Genomic DNA, 27,096 nt, shown 5'->3' on the forward strand with positions numbered 1-27,096 from the left:
TCCATCCGTTCTGAATGGGAAGTGTCAGACCTGGCGCCCTCACCAGCGTGGCTGTCCAGCTGCTGTGACCAGGAGTGAGTCCACACTGCAAGGTGAGGAAAAAACCTTATCTTTACCCCTAGTGCTAGGGGCTGTGAATTGCGTCCCTCTAAAATCTGTGTTGAAGTCCTGACTTTCTCTCTCAGAGTGTCACTCTATCGGAGGTAGGACCTTTAAAGAGGTAATTTAGGTGAAAGGAGATCGTAAGGAGGGCCCTCACCTGATCTGACCGGAGTCCCTGGAAGAGGAGGAGAGACGTGCACCCCTGGGGGGTGAGCAGGTGAAGGCAGAGGGGAGGTGGCCATCGGCAGGCAAGGCAGAGAGGCTTCAGAAGAAAACCAATTCTACAGACACCTGGATCTTGGACTTCTAACTTCCCTGAGTGTGAGAAAATAAATTTCTGCTGTTTAAGCCACATAGTCTGTGCTATTTTGTGATTTGGTACATAAATTAAGCTCTTAAAAGGAAAACCTGTAATTATATTTTAAAGAACTTTGAAAAAAGAACAGATTCTCATCACTTGTTTTTGAGACAGATACAAAATTGGAATTTTCTCAAATACATGGTAAGACAGGAAAAGGCTATACTGTTTACATGTTTTACAAATATTAAGTTTCGCACTTTCAACTTCATAGAGCAGCAATTTATTTTCAACTTCATAGGGCAGCAATTTTCAACCTTTTCATCTCATGGCACACATAAACTAACGACTAAAATTCTGCAGCACACCAAAAAAAATGTGGGTTTTTTGCTGATATGATATAAAAATTAAGTATAATTTTGATTCATCCCTCATGGACAGTTATTGTTGCACTGGCTATTGTTATTTTTTTATTTGACAATCTAAGGGAAAAGAGGTCAGTGCCCCTGACTAAACAGTCAGGTATTATATGTTTTAAAAATGCCTGCGGCACACTACTGTGCCTGCCGCGGCCTACCAGTTAAAAATCGCTGTCATAGGGTTTTAATAGGCCTATGAAGCTTGGCCAAGAAACCAAAGTAGAATCTGTTTGACTGACATTAAAAAGCAATTAAGTTACAGACCTGTCAAATATGTTCGCATTTGGGCCCTGCCCATTATATACATGTCTATTTTGACTACTATACCAGAATCATTTAATGATTTACAGACCTTCAATGTCTAAAGTACCTTAACTGTATGAAAGCGGTGACCCAATCTTTCTTCATATTTTCATATCATAACAAACCCATCCTCTCTTTATTAGAAAACCAGAAGGAGGGCCCAACATTTGAACTGTGTTAAGTCAAACAATTCTGAGACTTTCCCCAAAGAGGGAACAAGAGGAAAATAGAACAGAGACATCTGGCTGGCTCAGTATCCGTCACGAGATCACAGGTTGAACATCCCCCTAATAAGATGACATTGCTGAGCCACTGAAAGCAGCCTGTAGACAAGCAGGCCACCCCTACCTGTCTAGAATATACCAAGGGTTCATTCTAGGTACAAGGATATTTATAAAATTTGATGCAATAGTTAGATATTCATTAAACTAAAAATGAATTATAAAGATGCAAACATTTTAAAAAACCTTATTTCCATAGCATTGGCATAATACATGATAAATCTTGGCCATGTGACATGCTACACAGGAGCAACTTGACAGAAATTTAACTCAATGACTGAGCCGCATGTCCTTCAATATTTATAACTAGGAAATGTGCACAGAGACTTGCACGGAGAAATAAAAACTCTGCCTGAAGAAAACTGCACTGTGAGTCCACGTGTCCACAGAAAACCCTGGGAAGAAAAAGAGCACAAAAGTAGGAATTAAATCCATTTTGGACAGCCTGACTCACCAGCTCTGATTGCCAGAGCACACATGTTCTTACATGGGGAAGTTTTCTCCTTGGTTTGATATGATTGCGTCTGCAGTCTCAATGGATTTCAAGTTCAATCATAAAGAACATGGCTTTGGGTATATTTTATGACAAAAGTACAAACACTACTATTAAGGGAATACTTATAGAATTCAAGCTAAAATAAAAATTCTACAAGAAAAATTTGAACACATTTATAGATGATTAAAACAAATGGATTTGTTAAGAAGGGTTATTAATATCTAGGCAGGGCACGACTCAAGGCTGCTCTATGGCCTAGCACGTAAAGACGAGGCTCACCAATGAAATTTCCTCTCTCGATAATTAAATGAAAAACAAAATTGAGCAACTTGAGCTAATTAGCTGGTGGCTGAAAATGAAAAGAAGCTGAAGGTTGTACTGTAGGGAGCAAAGCCAGATGGCCAGCAAGAATACAAAGGTAATTCTTGAGGGAGTCAACACCATGAAGAAAACACAAAGTGAATCAGCAAAGTAAGAAGATGCACAGAACGCTGACAACAGCAAATACTGGCAGGGACACTGAGCAAGAACTCTCGTTCATTATTGATGGGAATGCAAAATGGTAAAGCCGCTCTGGTGGGGGACAGTGATAATGGGGAGGCTATGCAGGTGTAGGGGCAGGAGGTCTATGAGAAATCTCTGCATCTTTCAATTTTGTGAACCTAAAACTGAAAAAAAATAAAGTCTGAAGAAAAAAAGAAGGTGCTGAGAGATGCAAAGTCTCTGTGAGAATGATCAAGAAGGCGAAGAGGAGAAAATGGAGAAAGCAGCCAGTTCCCAGAGCTGCCTCAATTCTCAAGGGCCTTTGATTTCATTTCATGTACACCCCTCAGGTAAACTTTCACTCAGTTACTATACTTTAGTGAGTTTCTGCTCCTTGCAACCAAGAGCAATCTGGAGCAGGAATGGGTTTTGGAACCAGAAGTAGATCCTCAGAGAAGACGAGGGATTAACTAGCAAATCTTTATGAAGTAGAGGGCAATGAGGATGTCCTTGTCCTACAACACTGCTTACTGACCCTTCCGGTAGCAGATTCTTTGCTATTATTCTCATTGAGAGGTACAGTATAATTCTCTCTTTTCGAATCTAGGCTGGTATAGGTGGTTTATTTGACCAATTGAATCCAGCAAAAGTAACATTCAAGGTTAGATTGTAAGAAGTCTTGCAGCTTTTGCCCAGAAGTCATAGAATGTCTGCTTTTGGGAAGCTCCTTCTTTGGACAGAATTGCCAAGGTTTGAAAAGCCAAAGGTACAGAGATGCCATAGCAGGTGATCCGGACAACAGCCCTGGCTACTCCTGGCCAACAGCGAGCATCACCACCAGCCACAGATGTGAGCCGTCTTAGACATGCATCTCAGCTAAGCCTTTAGGATTCCAGTCCAGCTGCTATCTACCTATAATAGTAATACAGGGACCACGAGTAAGAAATACCCAGCTCAACCCAGTCAACCCATAGAACCATGAGAGAATAATAATGAATTGTGGTTTGAATCCACTTAAGTTTTAGGATGACTTGCTATATAATACTAGATGACCAGAACACCTTTCCTCTTCAATGATGGAGGAACATTGCTAAAATCATTCCCATTAGGAAGGAGGGAGGGAGGAGGGACAGTAAAACAGAGTAGGGAGGGTTACAATTTTAAATTTACTCAGTATGGGATACGAGTTTAAGTGGTAAGGCTAAAGAAATGACTAGTGTAGGAAAGAAACCTCAAGTTATGAAAACTTGGTTAAATAAATACATGGTTGCAACTATATCTATATAAAATCCTATAAACACACACATCTCTAACAGACATACTCACTGTATGCCACAATGCGACATCTGAAAATAATATTCCCAATTACTATTGTTTTCTGACAAGCAAAGCAAAAGCTGCACTAATGGGAAAAAACGCAAAGGCATCGATGTGGGGACACTCCGGGTTGTTCCTACCACACTGGGTCAAAGTGAAGCATCCAAAAGCAAACATTTATATGGCTTAGGGATACACTCAAATGTTAAAAAAAAAAAGTGTCAAGACATGCATGAAAAAAGGAGACACCAATTCAGGGTAGGGTTAGCTCTTGGGAGATGAGCTGGGGGAAGCTACTAGGACAGGTACCTGCGGGGCTCCAGCTGCATTCGTCAGGTCTGATGTCCTAAGTTAAGTGGTGTGCACATGAGCATCTGTATCTTTTTGTTTTTCAAAATTATAAAGGTTAACTGGAACTAAATGTGATGCAAAATCACATGCACAGTAAAAACTTGCCTTAAAAATGGTATCTGACACGTGCTGTACAAACAGGCAAACAGACGTCATACGTGTGGGAAACACCATGATGATGAAATGCAGGCAACAACAACAGAGGCAAGCTTACGTGCTGGGGATGGCAGTTACCATTACTCCCCATGCTTTTCCCAGTGGTGATATTCTCACCGATCCCTTTCAGCACCAGTGACAAGAGCATACAAATAATTTTTCCCACTTAAAATGAATATAAACCCCCATAAACATTAGATAGGTTTACATACACACACACAAATGTGCATGCATGTGTGTGCATCTCAGTGCAAAAACACAGTGGGCCTATTATGAAGGATTGCTGTCAAAAAGCATGTTCACTTATTTTTCCAAAAATTATTACACAATACCATTATTTTTATTGGTATGCAAATAATTTTTAATAATATGAGCTTTATAAGACACAGGTTTATACTTTTTGACATTTGTTTTTCTGGTGAATGTTATTTCATTTTATTTCAATGTGATTTTGTGTGCCAAATAAATTGATCATCTTTGTTTTTTAAGATTTTATTTATTTATTTATTTATCTTTAGAGAGAGGGGATGGGAAGGAGAAAGACAGGGAAAGAAACATCATTTTGTGGTTGCCTCGTGTGCCCCACACTGGGGACCTGGCCTGCAACCCAGGCGTGTGCTGGGAATTGAATCTGCAGCCCTTTGGTTTGCAGGCTGGTGCTCAATCCACTAAACCACACCAGCGAGGGCTGATCATCATTTTTATATCTTCCTTGAAGTAAATCGAGGCATCATTTATGTTTCCCTATCTGATGATCTTAAGATCAAAAGATCACAAACTAAAGATTCCAGTCCCCTTGGGATTTCAACCTGCTATTTCACTAGATGCAGAGAACACAGTCAACACACACTTATTTTATTGAATTAGGGACTGCAACCTGCAGCCCACGTGGCATTACAAGTTATTTTTTCTTAAAGCAACACCAACATGGCAATAACAATGTACTCAGAGGTACTGTGAGTTTTCAAAGTCACTGGGAACCTCATTGGAAGTGGGTGGTGGTGACAGGCCCTCTCCCCTCTGCCGCGTGTACTGAGAGCCTCTGTCGTCACTGGCAGTGGTTGCCAGTCCTGTCTCCCCACAGGGGCTGAGCTCTGGGCCCAGGAAGGGGAAGGACGGAAAGAAATTGAAGGTCTATGTATTTTGTGCAGAGACGCCTGAGGCTCCACATCTGTGTCAAAACTCCTACAGCTTCTAGCCTAATTTAGAAAACAGAAAACAAACTTACAGGAAAAAACACACACCGCAGGAACCTTTCAGACTTAAGAGTGTGTAAGTTCCAGTTTCAGCATCTAGTTTCATCTTGAACTACGCTGAATATATCACTACTAGTTGCTGTGAATCTATAAACTGAAGTCAAATTTTTCACAGTGCACTAAATTAAAACTAAATATGCAAAAGATGAACTTAAAAACAGATTCACCCTTTTCTATATCAACAAAAGTATCTTTAATCAATTCCATTATATATATATACTATTATATAAAAATAAATGAATGGAATTTTACTACTTTTCCTTCAAAATCTTCCTCCAAATTTACTATCATTTTTGTTGTTTGTCTAAAAAAAACTATAAAATAAAACATTATGTTATTATACTATCAGTTGAGCTAAGTGCTACAAGGGTTATGAGACAAAGACTTCCCTGCATATTTTCCATTTTTTGTAGAAAACAGATTATAAAACAGAAAAGGCCTTCTTCAAAGAAATGAGCAGCTTTGATTACAAGTGCAAAAGTCAGCCAAGTGTACTAATTCTCAGTAATAACGAAGCAAGGTGACCTCCCCGGGGACTTAAAAGTCAACGCCTGGAAATGCTTGGGTGAACTAAGAAGGGCCACCGCTCACGTGACACAACTTTTCAAAACCCTTTGTCTTCCCAACTGGACAGACGGGGCTGTGGGCTCACAAGGGCTTTCTGAGGAGCATGAGCAGCTCGGACGATCAGGGAAACTCTGCCAGAGCCAGCAGAGAGAGACGTTGCTGCTACTAAAAAAAACACAACAAAAATGGATTCCTCCCTCCCACTCCTCAGAGATCTGGGGGCTTGGATTGTTTGCTCCCTACCGGATTGCTTACCTGGAAAATAAACTCTTACTTCTTAAAGCCATGACTGAAAAAAAAATTAAAAGGCAAAACAGGAGACTTGAAACACTGAGGACCACTGTCTCCCAGCTTTTGAGATGAAGGTGGCAACCCTCATTTCACAGATATTTTAAGTGGCTGTAAAGCCCAAGTGGCTCCAATTTTAAGCCTGTGTTTAGATCAAGTTTGAAAAAGGGCGGCACCTCTTTCCAGTGACGAGGCACCACTTCTGATACCAGTCTGGGCTTTGCGTTTGAAATGGGCGACCGTGCAGGAGGAAACAAGACCACCTAGGGTAGGTAGTACGTGCCACAGCCAATCTCCTTGGCACCCGGACCCATGTGCAGGCGAAATGCTTTCATTAAGAAGAAAATAAACCTCTAGATTATTGCCAAAATCTTGAGCAGTATCACATAATTAATTTCACATTTTAAATTCTTACCGAGATATATAATCATGCATTTTCAGCAGGTTTAAAACCTGACTTAGAGAAAACAAAACAAAAAAACCCAACCCACCTGGGCTACTAAAATGCCCTGCTATCCCGGGCCCCTTGGAACAGCCTGCAGGCCAGGCTAGATACAACCTATGGATATGCCGGTGTAAAGTTAGAAAATCCAGTAAGTCAGGTGGAAATCGTAGTTGTTCTAAATGAGGAACAGTTTTTGTAACTCCTAACGTTCTTTTTTATTATTATTGTGTGTGCGCCCTCTTTATTTAGGGCATTAAAGGCTGCCTTTTTCATCCTGAATGCTCCTAAAGTTACAGGACGAGGGGGTCCTACCTGGCCGTCTATGACAGGTCAGTGATCAAACAGAGAGGCAGGCAGTGGCCCAGTCCCACCCATCTCTTAAGAATTACCATGGCCAGGACTTCTTAGCTCCTGCTATGTTCACAGGACCCCCATTCAATGCTAGACAGGACAATAGGCCCAAACATAGGTTTAATATTCCCAGGTATTTGCCCAACTTCTAATCTCAACAATTCTCAAGAAAAGATTATGTTATAAATACTGTTCCCTGAATAGAGCAAGCTAATTAAAAAATAAAAGTGACCTCATTTTTCTTATAAAAACCATAGGTTTAGATGAAAAATATACCAATAATGTATTGCCCTAGTGATCAAAGCCTGTTTATTTAACCAATCTTATCTGGAAATAGCACCATTCTTTGTATGAGAGTTCAATTTACTCAAGTGTTTACATTCACGTGAGCAAACCTGTACATAAGGTAAAACAAGACATGTTTTGCTGAGCTGAAGAACAAGATGCAGGCTGTCCATCCACATAGAGAAATCCTCATTCCAAGCGTTGTTGGCAATGCAGAGCACACCCAGCCAGTTATTTCCCAGGGTCCTCCCCACAGAGGCACTGGGAGCATGAAAAGCTGCCGGCACTTAGGAGGTAAAGCAAAGCAGAGAGCCATGGCTGCCAACTTCAAACTACTTGTTATAGTGCCTGACCCAGCAGAGGGTGCCATGAGAAAACAATGGACTAAAGATTAACTTTAGAAAAGGTTAGCAGAGACTTTTCAAAGGCCAACCATTTCTGCCCCAAATGACTTCTATTGCAGCACCAACCACAAGCAATGACAAATTCAACAGGCATGGTTTACAGGCAATAAGATCAGAAACATTTACCCTTCCACCTCAGGGATGGCTCGCTGGCTAGGAAAAGGCGAGGTGCCCTAGTAGACTCTGCCTGGTACAGGATCTGTGGTTGAACAGAAGCCTCAGTCTGCATTTGTTCACCACGGTGCTGATACACATGTGAAGCAAATCTTTCAGTGTAGATAGAGATCTGCAAAAGGTACTTACGCAGCCTCCGGCAAGAATTTCTGCTGCAAGTGGGACCGAACCATCTTTGTGCATAAATTTATCCCTCACAAAATCATTCACCTTGAAGAAAAATATTTACAGAAGCTGATGAAAAATATAAAGAAAGTCATTAAACACATATAAGTATACATCAGTAAATACGTTAGTTTTTTTTCTGTCACTTTAAAATTAAAGTAATTGCAAACTGAATAAATTACATATTTTTGAAGTGGTCTCACTGGCACAGATGTACTTTTATAAAGGAAAAATATGAGGCGGGACCCCTAAAAACCCAGAATTATCTTCTGGAGGGTGGGCCCCTTGTAGTACATGCCTCCCCTGCTGGGAGAGTGCTCTAGGAACCCATCTGTATCAGTGCGCCAGCTGGCATTGTTGTGAGAGGCTGCATTTAGCTTGAGTGAATTTTTTTTAAGACTCTTTTAACATGTTTGCTCATTTCATGATGGGTGATTTATGAGCCCACCTACACACACTGCACTGAGTGTTCAGCAGTTTTTGACCAAAAATGGCATGACCCTGGCATCCCACCCTCCCTATTCACCCAATTTCACCTTGAACAACTTCTTTGTGTTTTCCTAGGTGAAAAAGTCATCAAAGGGAAAAGTTATATCAGTGTGGAAAAGGGGCAACAAAAAAACATCAGAAGCACTAAATGGTATCAAAATCAACGGGTTCCAAAATGGTTTTGAGCAGTAGGAAAAAAAGTCTCAATAGGTGTATTGCATTAGGTGGAGAATACTTTGAGTATGACTGAAGTTTAAACATATAAATACACACTTTGTAATAAATAAATTCTGGTTGTTGGGGTCCCCCCTTATGTGGTCTATGGGTCCCCCACAGACACACATATATGTGTCTGTGTGTATGTTTGTATATTCCTGATATTTCAGGGATAAAACAATGAAAATATTGGCCAGACTAGTGTGGTTCGGTGGCATCATCCTGTGAACTGAAAGGTCACTGGTTCAAATCCTGGTCACGGTACATGCCTGGGTTGTGGACAAGTCCTTGGCTGGGGATGTGTGGCTGGCAGCTGATCGATGTTTCTCTTGCATATCTATGTTTCTCTCCCTTTCTCTCTCCCTCCCCTTCTCTCTAAAAATAAATAAAATCTTAAAAAAATTAAAATATTGATGACTCAGAAGCCTATAATTTAAGCATGTCCTGTAATTATAATAACAAAAAAGAGACATATTGACAATAGAGACAAAAGGAAAACAAACTTTATATCTTAAAAATTGCTTTATAGGGTTTGATTAAAAATAACTTTCAAGTCAGAATTCTAGCAAGACTTCATCTAAAATAGCACTCATCACTGAGACAAATCTGGCTGAGCAGATTTCTCAACTTAGTAAAAATTCAGTTCCTAAAAACGCACTCAAGGATTCTCAAAGAACGTTAATAGCATTAATTAATTAATTAAGTATAATAGTCTCAAACTAGTATTCATTATAAGCAATTTTAAGGCTCAATCCTATGTTTTTGGAAGATAAAAGCCAGAAAAGATTAACTGCCCGACAGGCATATAATAAGACGGTAAAAGGAGAATTCCAGGTACAAAGGCTACACGGCCCAGCCGAAAAGTGAAGCTTCACTCTCCGGGCCCCACGCCCATGGTGGCGTAAGTGCAGCCTCTACCTGTTTCACCAACACTCACTGAGTAGCCGCCATCTGCCAGACACTGGAGAAACCATCTCGGGAAGGGTCGGCTTCAACGCCTGCTCAGGCCCCTCAACACGGGGCTTTAGCAAATGCTTACAGGATGTGCCCTGACCCTGAATTCTGTGAGGAGCAGGTGCGAGTGAATGAGTACGTGCTCTAGAGTCAGAAAAATCTGACCCTGAATTCTGGTTTTCCCACTCATAAATAACGTCAGCACAGGCAAACACTTAAACCCCGAGGGTCTCACTGCCCTTGTCTGTAAACTGTGGGTCGTGTTTTACTTGAGATTAAAACAATAATAGGTGATACATGTCAAGTACCCACGAGCTACTTCGTTGGAGGGGATGTGGCTGCTGCTGCTGCCAGTACGACAATGGTGAGGATGACGACAATGGTGACAACCACCAAAAGCCTTTGTGCAAACATATCGTCACATTCCTGGATGCTCAGTGTTGAACAGGGAGAAATGAAAAGCTTTGTGTGGTGGGTGCAATGTGTTCGAATCCGCAGCTCTGAGGAAACACAAACCTGCCGTTTCACACACGAATGCCTGAGTGTGTGCAAACACCATCAATAAGAAGCATCAGCTCAAAAGACTTACCGTAAGTTTTATGGCCTTCTCTGGGGCAACTCCCAATAACTGTGGCAACAGACCTGAAAAACAACAGAAAGTGTATTAAGTAAATTAGCATTAACTAAACAAATGAACAGCTCTAAGGAAGGGATCACCATGTAGAAACTGGAGTGATCTTTGCGGCGATTTTCTGCCATCACCTTTCATGAGAATACGCAAAATGGAAAGTTGAACTACTAATTTCTAATGGCCACGTCAGGCCCGAGCAAATCCCCTCTCACACTCTGGACCGTTTGCACACTGAGGGAATCAATAGCATTAATGATCTAGGAAATCTCATTCCACAGCAAGTCTGCTCTTTTCCCTCCCGCCTCTTAAATGAGTGAACTTCAGTGACTACATTATATTTTTCTAACGCCCTCCTAATCCCTCTCCACCTGTAAATGCCCGCAGTTCAACCACTTGCTCACTCAGCAACCGTGACGCAGTGACGTGCGCATGACAAACACCGTGCTTGCTCTGACAGGTCTCGGGCGGAAGGAGGGAGAGGCCTTTCGAAGGAGTGACCACCAGGGGTAACTGCATTCCAGGGAGGGGCCCAGGGAGGGAACAGGCAGGGCAAAGGGAGCAGAGGAGGGACAAGCGGGGTGCTCACGAAGAGGGTGGACAGCAGCGCCCCCCATCGCCTGGGAAGGCCCAGGCACTGCAGCCGCCCTGCAGGCCAGGGCCCTGAGCTCCACATGTCCTAAAGTAGATGAGAATTGGAGGGTTTTGACCAGGAGGAGGGTGATGTGCTAATTCATTGTTTTAAAAGGCCACTCCTGCTGCTGTGTAGAAAATAAACAGGACACAGTGATGTTCGATGTGTCTGGGGAAGGGTTTTCCGGAGAGGAGACTGACACCAAGGATAATTGGGTTTGACTGCAATGGCTCTCAGTTTTTAGCATGAACCGCTGGGTAGAAGGACAAAGCCTCTGTAGGGTCACAGGTCTGGCATGAAAAGTGAAGGGCTCCGTTTTGGACATGTTGGCCTGAGCAGGAATCAAGTAAGAATCAGAGCACAAGGGGGAGGTGTGGCCTCAGACGGGAAAGGGCTGCTCCTAGGAGAGGCAGTTGCGATAGTCGTAGACCTAATATTTACACTAAGAAGATGTTTTCATTTGCCCTAAGAAAATAAAATCAAAGTCAGTTGCGTTTTCTTAAAAACTCATGGGAAGCTAACCTGGAGAATCAGAATATATGGTTCCCCATGTCATAATGGGGTCTTTGAGAGGGGATTCGTGGTGTTGTCCTTCCTTAGTACAATGTTTTAATTCATTAATACAAGAAGGTCCACTTGCAACCTCTGCTGAGAGACCAGCCACGCCCCCACCGTCTTCCTGACACAGCGGCCTGTGGCCGAAAGTCACTAGGTCGAGGACCGTATGTATCAGCCTGTGGATACTTTTCACTGAGTAACATAAGGTTTCAAACACAATGCGAGCTTCTTGTAAAGACACAGATGTGACCCCAAGCTTCTCCTCACGTCACAGCACTCTGCTCCCATTGGGTAAGGCTCCGCCCTCCCACCCAGGACCCAAGCATCCATTCACCAAGGTCCCCACCACACCCAAAAGCCAACAAGACAGTGAAGACAAGGGCCAGCTGTCTTCACCATTTTCCTCGCTGTCAATACTGTTTCTCTGTGCCCCTGGCTCTTCAAAAAGGGGGAAACTAGACAGGGCAAGAGAGCTCCATGTTTTGAAAAAAATGAGAGTAAGCTCATTCACTGTGGAACTAAGTGATGATGGGCATGCTGATACAAATGAAAATTTTCTTTAAAAAAATAAAACAACAGGTAACACATCGTTTGTTATGTTTCGGCACCATTTTAAGCACTTGACTAACTCATTTATTTAATCCTCGTAACCTCCCTACAGAGAGGAGATTGGGACTCCCAGCGATCAAGTAATTTGGTCTAAATTCTCCAGCTGGTAAACGGTGAGACTGGGATTCAAACCTCCCATCAAAAATCTATGCTTATAGACAACACTCACCTCTGGCTTATGTCTAGTTGTGCAAATGGTATCCACCTCTCACACCCAGACTCGTTCACTTACATAACCTGTCTGGACCCCATGAACACTCAAGTTTGCCGTGTCTCCCTAGGCAGACGTATTCTGAGCCTGCTCCACCAGGAGCGCCACAGCTGACCGAACAAGAGGAAGACACCTAACGGACATGCAGCCAGCCAGTCAAGGGCGTGAAGGAGTGCTCAGAGGTGATCAGCCAGTCGGCATGGAGGCACGGCTGAGAGGATACCAGGTGGAGTGGGGAAGGCAGCCAGGTGAAGCCACGTCTGTAATAATGCCACGAGGAAGGAGAAACCATGAATACAAAGGAAACAGGCTGGCAGAGAGAAGAGAGCACAGAATAAATAAAGACGCAGAGGCAGAACGCACAGCCTGTGAAACGCACGCAGGTGGGGAAGCCAGCCTGCACCATCTTCCGGTCCCCCCGAGGCCAGGTTCCACTGGAACTCCTGTCCTAGCATCCTGATAAGACCTCTGCCTTCTTTCTTTCAAGTGTGACTCTTACCGAAAGCCCCCCGAGCTCTGGCTAGCCTGAGTAGACCTGTGCTCTCTATAAACTAAATGAAGCAAAGTAGCACAGAAAACGTGAGCAGGAAAGCATCCGGGCAAAGCCAGTACTCTTATTCAAGGTTAGCATGCTCTCTTCCCACACTTCACGCACTCACTACTAATTTACTTCTACTATATAATATGAGATAATATGATATCTATAACATGATAAGAAAGGCTTTATTATTACTTTATGAAAGCACCACATTCATTTCTACTAGAAAAATGCAGGGATAAGCTGTTTAAACTACATCTTAATGTTTACAATTGCCATTTTGCTCTCTGCATTCAGGTCAAGTGCCAAAATGTTTAGTTAAATATTTACTTGCTTAGATGTACTTTTCTCATCATTAAATTGTAGACCAAAACCATGGATGGGCTGCAAGCACTGTGATTTAAATGATGATCTCTTGTCTGTGTAACTACACTGTGACAGTCTCTTTCAAGGACTAATAAAAACCAGCCCACAGGGCCGAATGACTCCGGTGTTCGACACAATCACTTCAGCCAGCCTTTCACGCTACCGAGAGTTGTCTTTCTCACTATAAATTTAGTAATGCACTGTGAACAGCAAGAACGAAACAAAACAAAAAGGAAAACCATGTATTTAGACTAAACACAGGGCAGCAAATATTTATTTGTTCAGCAAACATTTACCAAATGCCTTCTGTGTGCTTGGTAGCTCGCAGTGAACATGCAAGATGTGTGCCGTCCCCGGGAAAATTCTCAGTTTAGAAGAAAAGGGAAGCCTAGCTGTCCATGTGCACCGGAAAGGGGGCAAACCACCTGCAAACAGAGTGGTAAGGACCACAGCCTGGGGACATCAAAGTACTGTGTGAACGGAGAGAGAGAGAACCACTTATTCTGCCTGCAGGAGGGACAAAAGCGTTAGAGAGGAGATACTTGACCTGGATTTTTAAGGATAAGCTGAGATTCAGTGGGGAAAGGAGACTTGGCTGGACAGGAGGGCAAGGTGGTCCACGCAGAGGGAACAGTTCGTGCAAAATCTCTAGATCATGGCACATCCAGGGCCCAGGCAAGATCAATGGAAGCTACGGCTGGATCACAGACCCTGTAACAAGTAACAGCAGCAGGAATAATGATGACAGGTGGTAATTGGGGACACTGATTACACCCCCGGCAGTACTCTGTGTGCTTTATGTGAATCAACACAGTTAATCCACACAAGTTGATACCAGTCACTCATGTTGTGTTATTGTTTCCCCATCGACGGAGGAAGACACTGAGACAGACCCCTAATGCCAGTCCCTTGTCAGATGGGAGGATGGGGGTTAACCCAGGAGGTCTGCCTGTAGGGGAGCTCCTACCAAGTACACTGTACTTCTCTCCCAGGGCCACACTAAGGAGCCTGGACCAAATGCTTTGAAAGTAAAGAGCAAATTTCAAAAAGTAAAAAGTTCTAGAGACAGGAGATGGCAAGGGCAGAGACGGTTCCCTGGCAAGGAAAGTAATTAGGAGGTTGAAGTAATATGATCAGAGGCCCCCAAGTTTCACCATATTAACTGAATAAGTTCAACTCAGTAAGAATGAAACCACAGCACAAATCCATTCCTGACACCTGGGCCAGATGTTGGCACTCAGGCAGTTACTGGGCATGTACCGTTCTTGTGGCGAGCCCCCGGCTCAGCAGGGAAACGAAGGTGGCTGAAGATGACAGTCTGAGTGCCCCTAAAGCTGTGGGCCTTCACACCCTTCTTCCTGGGTCAATACCCTTTGGGACGCATCATGATCTGCAGGACAATGAAAGGTTTACTGAGATAGGAACTGCAATAACCCTCCTGGGTCCTTCACTTAGGAAGGGGGAGGGGTAACGGGGCTCAGTAATGCCTAAAACAGCCCGTCTCCTTAGGGCACTTCAGCAGGATCGCACTGAGGTCTACAGCACATATATGTTTGACATCTGGGGAACTCAGCAGAAAAATTAGGCTTCGAACATAAGATGTTTCTGTTGGATTCTGGAAATTCATTTTAACCATTAGAAACAAAATGGATGTGTGTGTTGTTTCTAACTTGTCAAAACAGCAGTCTATTTTCCAACTGCCTCAAGTGAAATTTATTAGTGTGGTTAGTTTTCTAATCTTCTCATTTTAGCTCAGCTCCATCAGCACATATGGCAATGCTTCTTTGGCAAACTTTACCAGAAGGCTGCTAATGCGAGAAAAGATTTACAGGGTACAATATTAATACAGTATTTTGTCTTCAAATTTCGTAGGGGAGAGGTATAAATCAGACGGTCCCCTCTGATTCTCGTCCCTTGTGCAACCCAGGGAGAACTGAGTCAGAGGTGTGGGGACTAAGCCCCCATCGGGAGCCTCCAACTTGGCTTATATAGCACCTCAAAAGGAGCAGTGTGCGGGATTAGAGGGCTACTATGCCATTATTTACTTAAATCCTTTTAGGAAAAATATTCTAGAACCTCAGGGTTGAGAGATACTATGAAAGAAACTCATTAACAAAGCTGGCCTAATTAAAAGTACTTATTTTCAATGGTTTGCAGCGAAAGGAACGGTTCGGAGCACAGGCTCTGGAGGCAGCCAGACCTGTGCTGCACCCCGGTCTGCACCCACTTCAGGCCAAGTGATCTTGGGGATGCTCAGCTCTGGGGTTCTCACTGGTAAACCAAGGATGCTAATTATGACTCACTGGTTTATTACCATGACCAAATGAGTAAATGTAAAAAGAGTCAGAAAATGTTCACAACCTAAATTATGTATTAAAAAATGTGATGTTTCTTTCTGCCTATTTGTTTAGGGTACATCCCTGATTCTCTTCTTGCCTACAAGACGCAATGCAGCCTGAATCATGTTCCCTGTCCAGAACTGCGTAAGGAGTACAGACGGTCTCTGATTTACGACTTATAACTGGACCATGCTCTGGGAGCGACACGAATTCAAGAAGAAAGCGGCTGGGCTAAGCTTGATGCTTGGTAGATGAGGTGTAGTAAATGCATTTTGACTTATGATATTTTCTTACGATGGGCTGTTGTGAGATAACCGCGCCGAAACTTGAAGGGCATCTGTCCCTAAACAGTAAGGGCACCTCTAGTCTGACAGTGTCTAGTGGTCCTGCCTCCATTAGGCAAAGATAAGGAAGTAACACTGACATAGCTTCTGCTATGTTTTTAAGCTAAAATAGAATGTTTTCATTAAAAACATAAACATTTCTCAGCCTCTGATGCTAAGCAACTTTTTACAATGTAATTTCTACGGAAAGGCGCAAGAGCCAGGTGATTAGGAGCACGGAGCCTGGCGCCAGGCTGCTGGGTTTGCACTCTGACTCTGTTCTTCATTGGCTGTGCACCTGTGGGTGAGTTACTGGCTCTCTTTGTACCTTAGTTTCCACATCTGCAAAACGGGGACAAATGCAGAACCACCATCACGGGGTAGTTCTAAAGACAAAACAACGTCCTCAGAACAGTGCCAAGTATGTAGTAATTACCATACACTGGTTTCTTTGTTGTCACTATTTTATCTTCATCATCATTACCATCATCATCGCTCTCCTCCTCTTCCTTCATGGAAACTGGCTAAGCAGCTTGTCTTCAGTCGCTGTTTGGTGCCCAGGCAGTGGTACTCAGAGTTGAAATCATGTCCAATCAATTCTACACTCAAACCGGGGTTATGTGCCCCCTAATGCTCAGCTTTTCGCTGTTCACTCTAGTGGGATTACTGCTCCTACTTCCCTCTCTGCTCTACAAAGGCATTTCTTACGGCCCAGAATGTTTTTCTCTGGGAAGTTTCTCCCTGTTCCCGACTCACACTGGGCTAGCATCTTGCACTGACTGGCCCTTTCACACAACAAAAGGATGGTGGCTAAGTGTGGGCATCCGCTTCATGTCCCCGTCTCTCTCTCTCCAGGTCCTCAATATTAGGATCTTTAGCAACACTGAAGGTACTGGGTGGCAAAGCCAAACTGCACGTTATGACCTGGTGAACGGGCGCGAGTCCTGGAACGCACTGGGCAGGAGACTCAGGAAAGCGGCAGGTGAGGAACCAGGTTGATGGTCCAGGCCCACTGTAGCACAGTGCAGCGGGTGCGAGACAAGCAGGAGCAGAGATGCTGAGGGGGAGGTCAGGCCTTCAGGCACGTGAAATGGAGGAGGCCTTCAGGGCAGAGAGGGGCAGCAGCGTTTGGTAAGGGAGGTTAAAGCGTAAGCTACCCCAGTCCTACAGCTAAAGCCACAGGCAGCGCTTTTTGTGTTATCTAGTTTCAGCCCAGAGGCAGCTGCTCCGATGTTAAATTCTTACCCTCCTGACCTCACCGCTGAGGCCGCTATGCTTGCCCACGTCTTCCCAGAGAGCCCTCCTTGCTTTCAACACCAGATTAACCTCCATTCTGGGGCTATCAGCACTCTGCGTGCCCTGCCTCGCAGCTTTTATTCCTGCTCCTGTGCCCGTGGCCTTCTCTCCTCACTGGCATTCTCCCTCCCTCCGCCCCCTCCCATTTGTCTGTCTGCTTTGACTCCTACTGCCCCTGGGCAGGAGGTGTTTCCACCCTCCCAACTACACTATCCCCTTTCACAGCCCTCACTGCAATCCAGTTTTCCACCCCAAGGGGACTACAGTGGAGCTGGGGAATGGGGGGTTTGGGGGTGGGGGCAGGGGATGAGGCACAATGGCAGACATTAAGATTTAAATGCTTGTTTATCTGGGTTACACGTTTTACTCAAAATGGTCAAGAACTTTCTGTGATCTTACTTAACTGTGGTGCAGGATGCCTTTGGGACCCTGAGTTTAGAGCATGATCGTGGTCCAGAAAAAACCGAGTGCCTCTGACTCCTTCTCTAGTCAAGGAGGGGGGGGGAGGGGAGGGGGGCGGTTCTAAAAGGACAGGTCATGGGAAGAAGGACGTGCCCTCTCCACCTGCTTCTCACTCTGGTCTAAGGCCACAGTCAGAGTCTTGGTTACTTTTCTTCTATCAAAACTATTTCCTTGATGCTGAGTTTTAATATTACCCTTGTTTTGGCCTCAGCAGCAGTAGTAGCTGGTTATAAATAATCATTTCCGAGGAGGCCTGGAACTAATTTGTTCATTAATCTTCTCTTTTCCAGGCTACGTCTAGTTCCATCTTCTTGTCACCTTTCTCAGCTCTCTAAGCTCACCACTGACCTCATCGAGCCCTCGGAAGCCTCGGACAGCACTCCGATCCGCCCTGATGTGAGCTGCTGTTACTTCAGCCTCCCACTCGAATGCCCTGCACTCAGCTCCGCTGGCTCACTGGCGGTTTCTGGGGGTTTGATCACCCAGCTCATGGGCTGCCCAAGTCTTCTGTTCACTTCTGTTTGGTCTCCGATGACCAAATAACTGCCTTTTGATCTTTTCACACCTTAATACCCTCAAAGAAAATGTGCAGAAATTGGCCAAGAAGACAAAACTCAAACCAATCCATTCTGCACTTATTAGAAGCTTTGGTGGACATGCATGAAACCCATAACTCAGTGAAGTTCACAGATTCATTGTGGTTTGTTCCAAGATGCATGGGTTCTTGGGTTATGTGAAACAGAGTTGTAGAAATGCCAACCTTTTTATTTTGGTGCTAGAATTTTTTACTTTATTTTTATCCACAAGAATTATGCAAGAAGGACTCTCACTGTGGATCATACTATTTACATATTCCCTTCTATAGAACCATTCATTAACCACAAGAAGAAACTTGGGAGAAAATAGCTCTCTGACAAAACTTCCTTCTAGAATGCACACATATCAATAACTTCCTGAGATATCACCACAACATCCTCTAGATGTCACCTTGAGAACATTCCAGGACAGAAGATGACGCTTTTACACTGCAGAAGACCCAAAGCGCACACATTTCAAACTTCAAGCACACCTGGATCAATGAGCTTATTAATAAGGCTTTTTTTTCTTTTTGCCAATTATCTCAAAGATAAAGTAATGCTCCACAGTAAGTTTAATTCATAAAATGATCTAATCTCTCATCTCCCTCTAACAGAAACAAGAATCAAAACCTTCTTTAAAAAGTATTTTTCATGGATCCCGATTTCTCTTGAATCCATCTTTCTCCCCAAGGTCCTCCCCAAAACATTTTTCAATTTCTAAGGCCATTCATCTCATTACCTGAAGCATCTAAGGGAATAGAGGGAAGCAAAGCTTAAAGGCAGAAACAGTTATCCCTGGAACGTTAAGAGCATTTAATTACGGATGATTACCCAATCAATTGTTTTTCTTTACTATGCCAAGTCTGGAGCAGGCCAATAACTGACTCATTTGGTCATGTGATTCATTCAAACCAAATGAGCTGTCAGGTAATTCATTAAGGATTTTAAACACCTGAGTGCATTAAATCAATCTGCAGACTTGGGAGGAAACAGAGAAAGACTTTTACAAGTGACTTCAGAAAGCTCTGGATTATCTTGGGTGTTATTTTTCTTCATAGAGACAGACTTAGCCTGGGGGCCTGATTTTCCAAAATTATAGAAAAGCTGAGGAAAATCAATCACTTTCAGAAGTCTTTATTATAGAGAAGGGTTGCAGATTCAGTCCCATAGGACTTCTAAGGGGATCTTTCTAACCACCAATGTAGCCCCCCTAAGTAAGAGACTTCCAGAGACGAAGAAACTCAGAGATATGAAAAATAAGACCTAACTAGCCCCTCCTTTGGACTAAGGGGCAGTGACTCAAACACACTCCCTGATTATAACTGGGTGACTTCCAGGCCTGTGTGCAGACAGATGTTGGCCACAGGCAGAGAAAGGGGAGAGAAAAACACCTAGCAGAGTTCTTTAAAAATAACCTTCACTCTTGCAGTTCCATGAGAACTTACTTCTAAATGCAAAGACAGCTTCCCTTTAGAGATCTGTATTCTTTTTAGAAGAAGAAAAGAGAAGGAAAGAGATGCTTATTAACCTTATTATAAGAAGACACGCTGCAGTGACCTTTCAAGGCCAAGTGCCAACTTTCCCCCAAAATATACATAAAGATAACGTTAAACAGGGAAAGGACCTTACTTATGCAGCATTCCAAAATCACACTCTTCAGGAAATATTAGCAATTACATATGTCTTGATGCAGAAAATTACATGTTAAGCAAAATTCCAGAACAGGAAAAAATATGCTCACTATTTTGAAACATGTTTATTAATCAGAGACGCAGTCTGACACCGTCTCAAATATCGCTCAGTGAAGCATTAACAGCAGCGATTTTAAAATCTTAAAAATGAAACTTAACAGTTTTTCCCCAGGAATAATAACATTTTTAAACAATAAAATTACATTTAATGAGAAATTTGTAGTCCAAGAATCCCGTGTAGGGAGTTTCGTATCTTCACTTTACACACCAGTGTTAGGATACTGATTCTCAGACATACTTCGGGTCTGTTTGGTCTTTATCCTAATTTTCTGCTACCAGTGATGGTTTCCCGTTTTCATCACATCTGACTCTTGCCTGATGATAAGCATTTACACATAGTCATGTACAGTTACTAGTCATTTACAATAGTTATATACAATAATTAATTAATGATTAATTATGTACAAAGCCCTAAAGGGAATTGGTCTCCCACCGATCAAAAATAGGACGAAGCCATTTATGAAGCAAGATTGTAAATCACTGTTTCAAACTGGACTGTCAATTGGACTGTCAATCATCACTTTGCCTTCAAGATCCAAATCACAGGACAGAGCTAAACAAAGTTTTATAGTACATCTTTTGTTTTAAAGTCATCTATTCAAAAAAAAAAAAGAAATCAGGGAGAAATGAACATATGTGACTTCCAGAACTAATCTTTTATATTCACATCCTACTTATCATCTCCTGACAGAGAGCCCTATATGGCTCCGCTACCCAAAACAGGTTAGAGAAATGTCTATCTCTAACCCAGGGACTGCGGAGCCACTGCCTCTTTGGTGTTCAGAGTGAGCCTCAACCTCTGCCTACTAGACAGCTCACTCCCCCTCCCCTGAAAACTCAGTTGCTCCTGTCTCACAGATGTAATGACTCCAACAGCATGAGGTTTGTGGGATGGCCCCTAGGAGCTCAGCACTCAGTCCTCAGGTAGGCTTTAGGCTGTTCTGTCCATGAGGTCAAGAGGACAGGTCAAGGAAAGGAATTCAGACGCAACCAAGAATCAAGACCTGCCAGGTGTGGTCAGAGACTTGATTCAGAAAAGACTCCGAATTAAAAACAAGCCAGGTCAACACAAGGACACGACAGACATTCGGCAGGACACAGATATTTCTCACTATTCTAAGGATGCCCTTGACAGTTAGTCCAATAGCAAGGAAAGGCCGTAAAAGTCACCTGTGAAGCAACCCCAAGGCTCAGACATCTGTTTGACTTGAGGTGCAAGCTCTCCCTATGGAAAACAATGCAGGCCAACAGGTAAGGTGGTCACCTTTGCTTGAATCACTGTGAAGCAGCAACTGTGACATTAAACTTGTACTACTTGGGAGACATTTCATTTGGCAGGTTTGTTGTCACCAGGAGGGAAAAGTATTTCAAATGGAAGGCAGTGACCCTGTAAGGGTCATCATCAATCACCTGGGGTCAAAGACCTTCCCAACTGTCAGAAGAGGCCCGGGGTGAGAGAAAGAGGGCAAAGAAAAGATCAAAGGGCCTTTGATGGTGGTTATCTACTGCACAATAGAACCTGCAAAATGGAACTTCTCTGGAGTTTGAAACCTCCCAGTTTCCAAGGTGAGAGATTTCAAGAAGGGCCTGTTTTTCCCCCTTTTCTTTTCATTTGGGAGCTTAAGATGAAGACTGGAGTCAGCAGGTGGCAGAAGAGGCCTAGAGGCACCGGTTTACCTGGCTGCCAGCTTCAAGGTCTGTCTCTGCAGAGCACTGAATACTCTTTTCTTCTCCTAGAGCAAGCAGTGGTTGGGAAAGGAGGGAAGACCCCCCCCCCCCGCCCCGCCCCCGGGCTTTGCAATTGCTGAACAGCAAAATGGCTCAGCTCGAACTGCCTTGTGACGCTGTGGTTTAGCTGACGCAAAATCACTTGTGTTTCTTCTCTTTGTAGATGGCATGCTTCTTTAGGCCAAAGCCAATAGGAAAGCAGTCAGGGTCTGTGGGATTCTTTCTGAGTTCATGACACACTCTCTAGGACTGTTCTCCTTGCTTAACAAACCTGAGATGATTAACAGAGCAGCTGGGTCTAGAAGGACTACTTGGCTAGAGCCGTGTGTGAGCTGATTCCACGGGGTACAGAGTTAGAGGCAGGGAAGGAGTGGCTGGAACTCAGAGCAGTCAGTACAGGAGGGCTCCGCTGAACCCGTGGTCACCCGTCTGATGGACTTTTCTGGGGTAGGCTCCAGGAGACTCATTAATCCCAGTGGGCCCTGTCCTGTCCCCAGGATGCCTTTCGCTATTAGCTGGTAAGAGGAGTTATTTCAAGGATACGAACAATACGAGCCTTTTAAAAACTCGCTGAAGATGTTTATAAACATAATTATTTTAAGAAATAAAACACACTACAGAGCAATATAAATGGCTTTCAGATTACCGGCTGTTTTGATTAGCCATGCCCCACATGCCCCCAGCCTATCCCATTAGCATGGCTAATTGAGAATCTGCTGTATTTCCATTTTAACACAGTCTATCTAATACATTTCAGGCACTTGGATGGAAAGCCAAACTTCTATTACCTTTCCTTACAAGAATTTAGCCCATGGCACTAACCTCTATACAGTCCAAAGAAGCCTTCGTAGCGAAGCACTTTCTTAAAACAGTCAAAGCTGTTTTTATACATAAGTTCTCCCACAAAAGAGCCCGTGGATCGTTGGTTCTGCATTCGAGTTTTGACAAGATCGATCGGATACACGGCGGTGGCTCCCACAGCTAAAATCAAGTAAGACAAACATTTCAGAAGGAATCGAGGTCACTCAGAGGAAAAGGGGAGGCGGTTCAAGTCAAAGAGAAAACTGGTAAAAGGAAAAAAAGTAATTTTGCATGCACACTTTTAAAACTGTACTAACTTTCTATACCCTCAACAGCTATGAATATTCACTTGAACAAATGGAAAGGTAAAGGATGTGACAGTTTTTAAAAAGCACATCCCTAGAGTCTAACCTCATTATTAACCTGTCATTAGAAAGCCTATCTGCAGATCAATAAGAGAAAAGACCATTTGTAAGTCCCTGATCACATGCTGATACGGGGGGAAAAAGTTCTCTTTGCTCTTGTCCCATTTCCTAGATGACAGAAGGTTTGCCTTTAATATCTCAACATGGAAAACCAGAAGGAAAAAAATAAGAGGAATTAATAAAACTGACAAATGTGCACTCATCCCTGGCTTACCTCCAGCGACAGAACCCAGTCCAAATCTGTAGGCCGACTCTGCAACTTGTAGGAGAATTGGTCGGGATGTATCGCCTGAAGCCTTCATCTTTGCATGTGTGGGGAATGGAAAGCAGAAAGACAGGAAAGAGAAAAGCAGACAGAACAAAAAAATGAGCACATGCTGTTTTAAAAAATTACCCACTGGTTCCTAAATTTATGACACAAATAAAATGTCAAAGAGGGAAAGTAGGGTTAGATTCAGTAAGTTTTGATTAATGAAAAGTTATTATTGCTGTTACTGTTTAAACATCACGTTTTGAAGGTAATGAAAGCCATTATGTACTAACAACAATGTTATGAATCTATTTTCAAATGTTCAAGTCTCATTAGTGATGAAGAGATATAAATTTAAAAATATTAATGAGACAGCATTCTTCATCAATCAGATTGGGAGACTAGGGGTCTGTTTTTTGTTGGTTTTTTAATAGTGATACTCATTCTGACAAGAGTTGATAGAGACAGAGTTTCTCCAACCTGGTGTTTAATTAAGTTTAAACTGAAGGGAAACTTGGTAATATTCACCCAACCCCTTAAAAGACACATAACCTCTGACCCTGAAGTTCTATTTATGAAAAGTTAGGCTAAAAAATCATTGTGTATGTAAACAAGGATCAAGCTATAAGAATGCTGGAAAGCAGTACTATTTTATAAGAGCAAAACCTGTGAGAATAACCTGAATGTCCAATAATAGAGGACTGGTTAAATATAATGCTATAGCCTTAAAACAAGATAGTATCTCATAATAATGATGTAGTAAAATTTTTAATATTTTAAAATGTTCATAAGGTATTATAAATAAAGGTTAAAAAGAATATGGTGAGTAGACAGGTGTTCATAATATAATTCTCTATATTTTTAAATATTTGAAGTATTTTATAATCTTTAAAAATGTTTTTATTAAAATTATTTGTGGGCATGTATATGCACATAAAAATAATACTAACATTTTGGACACCTCACTAGGGATATTAAAAATGTTTACAGTGGTTACAACTACCTAGTTGTATTACATTATTGTTATTTTTCTACTCTTGTTTCATCTATCGTTTTAAAATTCGTATTTCAGGCCAGTCAGGGGTCTGTATTCTCTGCCTACATAAATCCAATAGCAAGTATATATATGAGACCTGTCCAGAAGGTACCCAGCCATGTAATATAAAAAATAGAGACATTTATTAAAGAAGATACAAGATACAAGAAACATTGTACATAAGACAATGATGCCTCAGTCTCCTTCAAAGTAGTCACCGGGGACCTCACTCAGTTCTCCCAGTTGCCATCAGCTGCCCCATCATATTTTCCTGAATTTCACTGACAGTGTGAAATCTCTTCCAGTTCAAAGGTGATTTTAGTTTTGGGAAAAGCCAGAAGCCACAGGGCACCAAATCTGGGCTGCAGGGGGCACTGAGTCACCTGGATGATTTGATGTTTCACAAAAAAACTCTGCACAAGAAGTGACGCATGAATGGGCATGTTGTTGTGATGAAACTGCCAAGCACCAGTTGCCCATAGCTGCAGACTTCTGGATCACCCCAATAGTTTACGTGGAAGAATGTTCAAGCTTAATGTAAAATCTGCTGCAGATTTGTTGCTGTACTCTCTCAGTCACCTTGTACGTGACAGCCACACAGTGCACATGCTCACTCAATGGCATCTACCACCCTCACTGACTAGTACAGTGAAGTCATCATTGTTCACACATGAACATTCCAGTCCACTCTCCTTGGCTGCCAGGTGACATCGATGCCATGCAAACTGTTCTCATTACATTAACTATGGCTAGAATTTTTAAGGACAGATCTCCTATACAGAGTTGTCAAATGAGGGTGGCATATAGTTAGTGCTTCATAAATACTTGTTGAACGAAGAAAAACATTCAATAAAATTTGTATTTTTCAAAAGCCACAATAATTAAAATTGGTGAACAATGAAAATAATTACCAACTCCAGCCATCAACCCACTGAATTTTAGTTGCTGTCAATGTAACACAATTCTAATACAATGAGATAATTTGCAACCTCCTTCAAAGTCATTTCACTGAAAACAGCTTTCCACAGAAATATGCACCTTCAAGAATGTGAAACATTCCTTCTGTAAATTATACGGGGTGTTTCCAAGTCTACCCCTGTACATCAACAGTGTACATCAGTGTACATCACTGTGTACAACACAGTGTACATCTGTACACTGTACACAGTGTACAACACAGTCTATCCCTGTACATCAACAGTGTACAACAGTGTACATCAACAGATGGACATCCACAGCGACTTCATTTTGACCGATGCAGCCAGAAGAAAGGTACAGTTTGATTTACATGGATAAAAATACACAATACGAATGAACGGACAGAACAAAACTAAAATAGACTCGTAGGAACAAAAACCAAACTGGTGGTTGCCAGAAGGGAGAGGGGTGTTGGGGGCGGTGAAAACGGTGAAGGCAGATACGGTCACTAACAGTGTGATAACTGTGCCCGGTGACAGAGGTTACCAGTCCAGGTGTGGTGAGCACATGTCAGCCGTGTAAATGTCCGATCACCATGTTGCACACCTGAAACTACTATAATGTTGTATGTAAACTATACTTTAACTTAAAAAAAAGATAAAAATATGCAATACTTAGAAAGGTTCTGGTATCAAAATAAATCAAAATAACAAGTGAAAATACTCTGGAAATAATGGGGTGGGGGGAACCTACTGCTATGACTAAGTCTTCATTTTAGAGACAAAATAAATGAAACTGCAGGCTCTTATTGAACTTTTCTGAAGCTAGAAGTACAGCATGCTCGTGAAATGAGAAGAGATTCCTGCCCCTGCCGCCTCCACGCCTCTGCCGAGAGTGGGCGTTGTTAGCACTGACCCACCGGGGATGACCTCCGCTGCTCAAGTCTGTCAATGCAGCCAGGCCCACTGAGGTCCACAGAGGAAGGACTATTCAAGGCAAGACCACTGTGAACTGCTCTAACCCTCAAAGCAGCAGCCAACCAGTTCCCACTGTCAATCCCTTTCACGACCAGTATCAACAAGCACCCATCGCAAACTCTTGAAAGCTGCAGAGGGCCTGAAGGAAAACTTGTGGGATACTACTGCCAACTGGAGAACAAGAGTTAAAAAAAAAAAGGAAAAAAATCCTTGCTTTTTAAAAATCTTCCAATCTCTACAATAACTAGTAGCATAGAGACACTGGTGAGCAGTGTTTAAAATTCAAAGGGAGGGGAGAGCTACATTGCTTCCACCTCTGCACACAATTATACAGTTCTCTCTCCTGCACTCGGGGAAATCGGCTTCCTCTTTTAACAGCGGCCAGCTGGGTTTCCAGAGGTGCCTAGTTAGGATTTACTGAGCACACACCCACCACTTTGAGTAATATGCTGCACACAGAACTCGCCACTGCATTCGAGTGGGAAGGAGCTGAAAGGAGGGGGTGCTGGCTCCAGGCCTGCCAGTCTTAAAAATGTAGCCCACATCAACCCATTGTGGTCAAACTGGCGTCTCTGTACAGACCCAGAGCTCCAAGCCAAAAACTGTTAAGTCTCACAGGATTCGGAGATGGCTTTGCCTTAAAGGATCTCTTTTTCTAAAACGATGCTCGTCTGTGAGTAGATTTATTTTGTAAACATCATGTAAGCACAACCCACCCTATGAAGGCTTTGATTCTCTAATCCTGATCTATAGAAAGTCGAGCAAGAGTTAAATGAGGAGGTCCTCAAGTCTTAAGTTTCTCACTCCCAAACTGCAAGAGATCGGTTTCTGTTAACCATAAAATAAAATGTAGCATTCCTCAAATTGT

General features: G+C 42.8%; 1 protein-coding gene across 1 annotated transcript in view; it reads right to left on the bottom strand.

The window, feature by feature from the left end:
- The window catches only part of SLC25A13 (solute carrier family 25 member 13), a 167,576-nt gene that overhangs the window by 37,511 nt on the left and 102,969 nt on the right, over positions 1-27,096 (bottom strand). The window contains 4 exon segments of the mRNA XM_037136711.2: positions 8,106-8,186; positions 10,390-10,442; positions 22,644-22,802; positions 23,262-23,349. Coding sequence (XP_036992606.2) covers positions 8,106-8,186; positions 10,390-10,442; positions 22,644-22,802; positions 23,262-23,349 — 381 coding nt within the window.

Source organism: Artibeus jamaicensis, unplaced genomic scaffold (genome assembly GCF_021234435.1).
Source record: "Artibeus jamaicensis isolate MK-2021 breed Jamaican fruit bat unplaced genomic scaffold, CSHL_Jam_final contig_923, whole genome shotgun sequence".
NCBI classification, from domain to species: Eukaryota; Metazoa; Chordata; class Mammalia; order Chiroptera; family Phyllostomidae; genus Artibeus; species Artibeus jamaicensis.